General features: G+C 42.3%; 1 protein-coding gene across 1 annotated transcript in view; it reads left to right on the top strand.

The window, feature by feature from the left end:
- ipo9 (importin 9) overlaps nucleotides 1–6,808 on the top strand; it is an 18,013-nt gene that overhangs the window by 5,757 nt on the left and 5,448 nt on the right. Inside the window, exons 2-16 of the mRNA XM_019892443.1 lie at nucleotides 455–516; nucleotides 636–722; nucleotides 805–1,006; nucleotides 2,269–2,357; nucleotides 2,444–2,530; nucleotides 2,612–2,731; nucleotides 3,163–3,263; nucleotides 4,396–4,454; nucleotides 4,527–4,678; nucleotides 4,740–4,838; nucleotides 4,911–5,017; nucleotides 5,249–5,388; nucleotides 5,472–5,634; nucleotides 6,167–6,393; nucleotides 6,504–6,652. Of these exons, the coding sequence (XP_019748002.1) occupies nucleotides 455–516; nucleotides 636–722; nucleotides 805–1,006; nucleotides 2,269–2,357; nucleotides 2,444–2,530; nucleotides 2,612–2,731; nucleotides 3,163–3,263; nucleotides 4,396–4,454; nucleotides 4,527–4,678; nucleotides 4,740–4,838; nucleotides 4,911–5,017; nucleotides 5,249–5,388; nucleotides 5,472–5,634; nucleotides 6,167–6,393; nucleotides 6,504–6,652 (1,844 nt within the window). The remainder of the gene's footprint in view (nucleotides 1–454; nucleotides 517–635; nucleotides 723–804; nucleotides 1,007–2,268; nucleotides 2,358–2,443; nucleotides 2,531–2,611; nucleotides 2,732–3,162; nucleotides 3,264–4,395; nucleotides 4,455–4,526; nucleotides 4,679–4,739; nucleotides 4,839–4,910; nucleotides 5,018–5,248; nucleotides 5,389–5,471; nucleotides 5,635–6,166; nucleotides 6,394–6,503; nucleotides 6,653–6,808) is intronic.

Genomic DNA, 6,808 nt, shown 5'->3' with positions numbered 1-6,808 from the left:
ATATATATGTATTGCAATCGGAATTAGATTATTTTTTACAATTAATAATATAATAATAATACATTTATTTATTAAGCGCCTTTCAAGACACTCAAGGACACTTTACAACCAAAACAAGAATAATAAAACAGTCATCTCGTTACCTCTGCGTCCCGCGTCCTAGACGCATAATTTTATTTATTGTGACATCTTATTTTTCCATTGTAGCTAAATATCTAAAAATATTTATAAATAAATATTTTAGATAATTTTTTTGCATTATTCAAAATGCCCATTAAAGAATATCATTATACATGTATTTTAGTTTACGCACAATATAAAGTTATTTATATTGAATACAATATAATAAATTGTTAAAAAAAAAGAGTAGAAGAATTATCAATCAGACCAAGAAATAGCAGCAATTCAGAATGTCTTTCAAATTTATCTTTTTCCTTCATTCTACTGTGTATAGAGTTTGGCGTCCACCTGGCAGAACTGACAGTCGATCCTCAAGGAGCTCTCGCCATCCGCCAGGTGTGTTGGTGTGAAGATGGACATGCGTTTCAGATTCAAAAGTCTTTCCGATATGAATCGATAGTGTTTTAGCTGCATCATAGGTCCTGACTATACAACCTTTCTCGCCCTGTCCTCAGTTAGCGTCAGTCATCCTGAAGCAGTATGTTGAAACTCACTGGTGTTCCCACTCAGAGAAGTTCCGCCCCCCTGAAACCACCGACCAGGTACCAAACACACCTCCATTTTGCTCCAGCAGAATCCAACAACCCGCACTGAAGTTTTTCTCTGCTTCCCTCTTCACTGCAGGCCAAAGCCGCCATCAGGAGCTTGCTGCCCAGCGGGCTGCGTGAATCCATCAGCAAGGTGCGCTCCAGCGTCGCGTACGCCGTGTCAGCCATCGCACACTGGGACTGGCCCGAGGCTTGGCCGCAGCTCTTCACCCTGCTGATGGAAATGTTGGTCAGCGGCGACGTTAGTGCCGTGCACGGGGCCATGAGGGTCCTTACAGGTACGCTCACAAGAGTCATCAGCTGTCAATCATAGCAGTGACACAGAGCGATAACCATTCATACCTATAGAGAAGATAGGCTCTTAAAATAACTTCACATGCTTGTTTTTGTGCTGTGGGAGTACCCACAAGGAACCCACACGTGTACTGGGAGAATATACTGACACTGAAATACCAGGATTCAAACCCAGAATCTGCTTGTCCTGGGCTGAGCGTGCTAATCGACCAATCGCTGTGCTTTTAACTGTAGTTTATTGTTATTTCGTTGATGAGTGAGGCATCAATATATTTATACATCAATAGAAGTGGATGGTAGTCCACTCTGTTATTCCATTCTAGCATTAATGATGTCATTAAAATGATTTAACAATGTCACGTGTATGATTTAAACATTTTGAACAATGTGTTTTGCTAATAAGTGTATAAAATTAACACGTTTAGATTTTACATTTTGCAAAAATATTTTTGGAGTTGTAAAATTCAAATCAGATACCGGTAATTAAAAAAAATAAAATAAATCTTAAAATATCCATAGGTAATTTTCGACATTTGTATCTCATTTTTTATGTATGCATTACAGCCGTTCTGGACTGGGCGAAACTGAATAAAATAATGTCTAAAATACTCGTTTTTAATCAAATATATATTTTTTTTGTATAAATCATTTATTTGTAAACACATTTCTCATAGTTTTCTTCATTGAGCATTATAATTTCTCATAATGTAATTTTTCAAAATATCTGAGTATACATAGAGCGAAATATATTGACACAGTTACATTTTTTAAATGCAGGTGAGGCACTAAATACATAAATATCCTACATTTCAATGCGTTGCAATCTTCTAGTTGTGGGACATGAATAGTGAAACCCATTATGTGCTAACACTTCACTAACAAAGCAGTACACGCATGTGATTCCTCCCAGCAAACTAGCAAAACGTTACTGATAGTACTATCTTAAATATTCAATTTGAAAAACTACATTCTAATTACTAAAATCAAGTTTTGAAATAAAAGATTATTCAATTCTACCTGTATAGCATGGATGGGCAACTGCCAGGCCACATGTGTCCTGCGACCACACTCCACTTTGAGGCGCCCAGTAGCACAAATGAAAAATTATTGGGCCCTTCCATCATTTGAAGTTTCCCATCCTGCTGTATAGCAATCAGTCGAATGAGAGATTGCTGAATAATACTATGATTTTGTTTGGTTATATATTTTTAAATTTGTGAGTATTCGCATTGCTTTGCATCTCCAGAATTTACTCGGGAAGTGACGGACACACAAATGCCGCTCGTGGCTCCCGTCATCTTACCTGAGATGTACAAGATCTTCACCATGGCTGAGGTAACCACCCTCATTGCTTTCCTACCCCCACAAATTTAACAGGCTCTGTTAATGTATGAATTGTCTTTGCATTTTTACTGTGGCAGGTGTACAGCATTCGTACCCGTTCTAGAGCCGTGGAGATCTTCACCACCTGTGCCAACCTCATTTGCGCTATTGAGGAGCTTGAAAAGGTGAGGGCGCACTCCGAATTTGTAATAATCCACACTAATATAACACAAATATTTTTAACTGTATTTCCTCTGTGTTTTCAGGGTGCAGCCAAAGCCTTGATCTTCCCTGTCGTGCAGCAGTTTACAGAAGCATTTGTGCAGGCCTTGCAGATGCCAGACGGACCCTCGTCCGACAGCGGCCTGAAGATGGAGGTCCTCAAGGTAAAAAAAAAAAAAAAAACTATAGAGAGTGGTTACAAATGCAGCAATGAACCAGTTTATGCAGTGGCGTAAAAATACTTGAGCAGATTATACCTATTTTGTTTTATGGCCAAAATAAGCATTTTGTGCTTGTTATGAAGTATCTATATTGCAGCCACGCTTGAAAAAAACGTTCCCCAACCCTGGGGCTCTCTCGTTTAATATGTATAGAGATAGACATTTACTGTGACTACGACTTTATTACTGCCTTGATAAGATAAGATAATCTTTATTTGTCCCACATTGGGGAAATTTGCAAATGTTAATGGCATATGTTAATGATAGTTGACTCGCACAAATTCAGCTCACTCGGCCACAAACACTTTATGAACCCAGGACCCCCTATTACCTGCTTCAATGGAAACTATAAGCGTGACACCTTCTTCTTGCAGGCAATAACGGCATTGGTACAGAACTTCCCTAAGCCCATGGTGTCTTCCATGCAGCAGATTTTGCCCATCGTTTGGAACACACTCACTGAAAGTGCGGCTTTATATCCTTTTTGGGAACCACTCTACACAATCAACAGATATGTGACTGAATGGGTTGCTTTGTTCGGTGGAGGACCACAAATTCCATCCATTCACTGGATAGGTCCGCTCTCGAAAAACTCTCTTGTTTACTTCAGAGCTACTTTTCCCTCGGAAGTAATGTAAAGTAGTGATTTCAATCGTTTGCCCAAAATGTGTCTCATTCACTTCATTTTTACACGCTCGTTTAGAATGTCTGCAAGCAGCCAATCTTATTGCAGCAGGATGTGCCCTGATGAAACCTCCCCTCCAAAAAGAAGAGGAGATGGACTGTCATCAAGGTTATTCAACCCATGATTTTTTAAAAGTACAATAAACGGTAAATCGTCCCATGCTGAGTTGCCTCTTAACGCAGGTCCTCATGGGGCTACAGCTGAGAACCAGTGAGAAGAGATGGAAAAAGAAATCCTGCTACCATCATCACAATCTCACGAAAGTGACATTTTCATTAACATTTTAACATCCGATCCATAGCTGTTAGATAATTATTGCAAGGAGTTAACAACTGCATAATAATAAAATAACAGACACGCAATGGAGAGTCCACAGGAAGGTGTTGGCAGAGCGCTGTCATCTCATGGCACTTTGTAGTTAGCGCTGGAGTAAACAAAAAAGCTTTGTGATATTCAATTCATTGCGTTGCATATGGCGCACGGCAGTCTGGTGGTTACCACGTCCACTTGACAATTCAGAGGTCCCAGGGCATGAATCTCAGCTTCATCTTTACTTTTTTTAAGAGTGTTCAGAATGTATTCAGGACAAACACCATAGGAAATGAATGGATGGATTGCTTATCTTAGGTTTTAAGTTCCAAGGCTATGGTTGGTCATTGAAATTTTTCCTCCTTGCTATTACTGGAACCCTTTGGCGGTGATGTCACAAACCAAAAAAATGCCAATGAAAAATCAAAACAGACTGGAGATTATCCTTTTGGTTTTGTAGACGATTTCAAGAAACACCAAACTGGATGTGTAATTTCTTTATCCGCTCTCATGGAAGGGAATCACAGCTGTCGAGTGGTGGAAAAGGCTGTGTTTGAATAAGCCCTTTGAATATTTGAATGAAAACTTGAAACCCCTTAACCAACATGCCCACTTATGTCAGAACGGAAGTCAACTACACAGAGGAAGTGGATGATCCCGTCGACTCAGATGGTGAGCCTGTGACAATGAAGTGTACTATCTACCAGAGCGCCTACTCATTGGCCATTTTGCTGACTGTCGCAGGTGAAGTGTTGGGCTTTGAGAATCTGGTTTTCAGCATCTTCGATTTTGTGCACACACTGATGGAGAAGAACAAGTTTAAGGGCACAGTGAAGAAGGCGTTGCCCGAGCTCATCTATTACATCATTCTCTACATGCAAATGACGGAGGACCAGGTGAGACATGGCATGTGGGGTGAATGTGTCATGCTGTACTGACTGCTTCGCCTTCACGCAGATCAAAGTGTGGTCATCCAACCCTCACCAGTTTGTAGAGGATGAGGACGATGACACGCTCTCCTACACTGTCAGGATCTCCGCTCAGGACCTGCTGCTGGTAGGACAATACTCTGTTCTTCATAAACAAAGGGAACCTGTGTTTCTCCTGCTGATGAACTCTCGTCTGCAGGCGGTTGCTGCCGAGTTCCAGAATGAGAGCGCTGCAGCATTGGCGGCGGCGGCCACCAGACACCTTCAGGAGGCGGAGCAAGCAAAAAATAGCGGCAATCAGCATTGGTCAGCCTCTTGTTTTTGTTCATTAACTGGGATTAATATTGGGATTTTTCTGTATCATCTTGGACTTTGCGGTTAGCATGTCTGTCTCACATTTCTGGGGTTCTGGGTTCGAATCCCGGCTCTGTTTTTCATCGTTAGACTCTAAATTGTTAATATGAGTGATTGTGAAGTTTTGTGTTTATGGAGGATTTTAAATTTTAACTTTAAATTTCTCTTGTTTGTTTCTCCCAGGTGGAAGATTCACGAGGCCTGCATGTTGGCACTCGGCTCGGTCAAAAGCATCATCACTGAGAACGTGAAAAACGGTCGCATCCAGTTTGACATGCACGGCTTCTTGGCCAGTGTCGTCTTGGCTGACCTCAACCTGGCCAGTGAGTCTGAAACCGAATTCCCGGCCGAACTAAACCACCACTTTATGTGTTGAAGAATATATCATCCAATTCTCTTCAATCAGCGGTGTCGCCGTTCCTCCTCGGTCGTGCTCTGTGGGCAGCCAGTCGCTTCACAGCCGCAATGTCGCCTGAGCTCATCCAGCAGTTCCTGCAGGCCACAGTGAGCGGTCTCCACGACGGCCAGCCACCACCTGTGCGCGTATCTTCGGTCAGGGCCATCTGGGGGTGAGTGCCATGCCATGGCATTCATTGCACAAGCACTGAAATTGTTCAGAAATGCATTTTAGGCAAGATTTCCTCCGCATGGGGTAAGTGACACAATTCTAATGTATTAAATTGCTCAAGTGGCACATTTTTCCGGCGTTTATTGAATACTAAGAGAACAGTATAATACAAAAACTCTCAGCACACTCAAGGCAGATGACGTTGTTAGACATAACTCATGCCAAAAAATTCACAAGCAAACTTGGCAACACTCACCACCCCACCAGGCCCCGCCTCTTAAAGGCAAATACATGTATGCAGATACTACACTAACACAATAAACGGAAGTACAATGTTGACAATTCATTCAATTGGTCACTTGAGTCCTTGTAAATCCTTGTAAGAGGTCAAAGCACAGCTTGATAACCTCTTCTAAAGCACAACTGCACTCTGAGAATCAGAGCTACAGCCGACAATTGGGGCACTTACGTTTTCTCACTATCTGATCAATAATCGGTCATTTTATTAATAATGTGTATTACGTATACTCCAGGTATTGTGACCAGCTGAAGCTGTCTGAGAACACACACATCCTGCAGCCCTACCTGCCCAGCGTCCTGGAGGGGCTGGTCCAACTGGCAACCCAGTTCAACTCCGAGGTACTGGCGCTGGTCATGGAGACACTGTGCATCGTGTGTACCTTCGACCCGGCCTTCACCACTAGCGCAGAGAATAAGATCTGCCCCCTCACCATCGCCGTGTTCCTCAAATACAGCAACGGTAATCCTCCTCTCCCTCTCGCACTTATTTCCAATGATTAACGATAGAACGTTAAATTGGAAACAGAAGTACTGCTGCACATGTACAAAATGCCTTTTTGCTCTCCTCAGACCCAGTGGTGGCTTCCCTGGCCCAGGGCATCTTCAAGGAACTGTCCCAGATCGAAGGCTGTCAGGGACCCATGCAGATACGTCTCATCCCCACGCTGATCAGCATCATGCAAGCCCCTGCTGATAAAATCCCGACTGGACTCTGTGCTGTAAGTTTGCAAGATGTACAATGATGCCAATACAGAAATAGGCCTTCAATTAAATTTCTTTACTTGGATGAACCAGCAAAGCTTATGATCAATTCATTCTCTCTCTCTCTCTCTCTCTCTCTCTCTCTCTCTCTCTCTCACTCTACTCATCGATTC

This window comes from Hippocampus comes, unplaced genomic scaffold (genome assembly GCF_001891065.2).
Source record: "Hippocampus comes isolate QL1 unplaced genomic scaffold, H_comes_QL1_v1.1 scaffold137, whole genome shotgun sequence".
Classification (NCBI taxonomy): domain Eukaryota; kingdom Metazoa; phylum Chordata; class Actinopteri; order Syngnathiformes; family Syngnathidae; genus Hippocampus; species Hippocampus comes.
The sequence above is the reverse complement of the archived record's forward strand: the minus strand, read 5'-3'. Positions and strand labels throughout refer to the sequence as shown.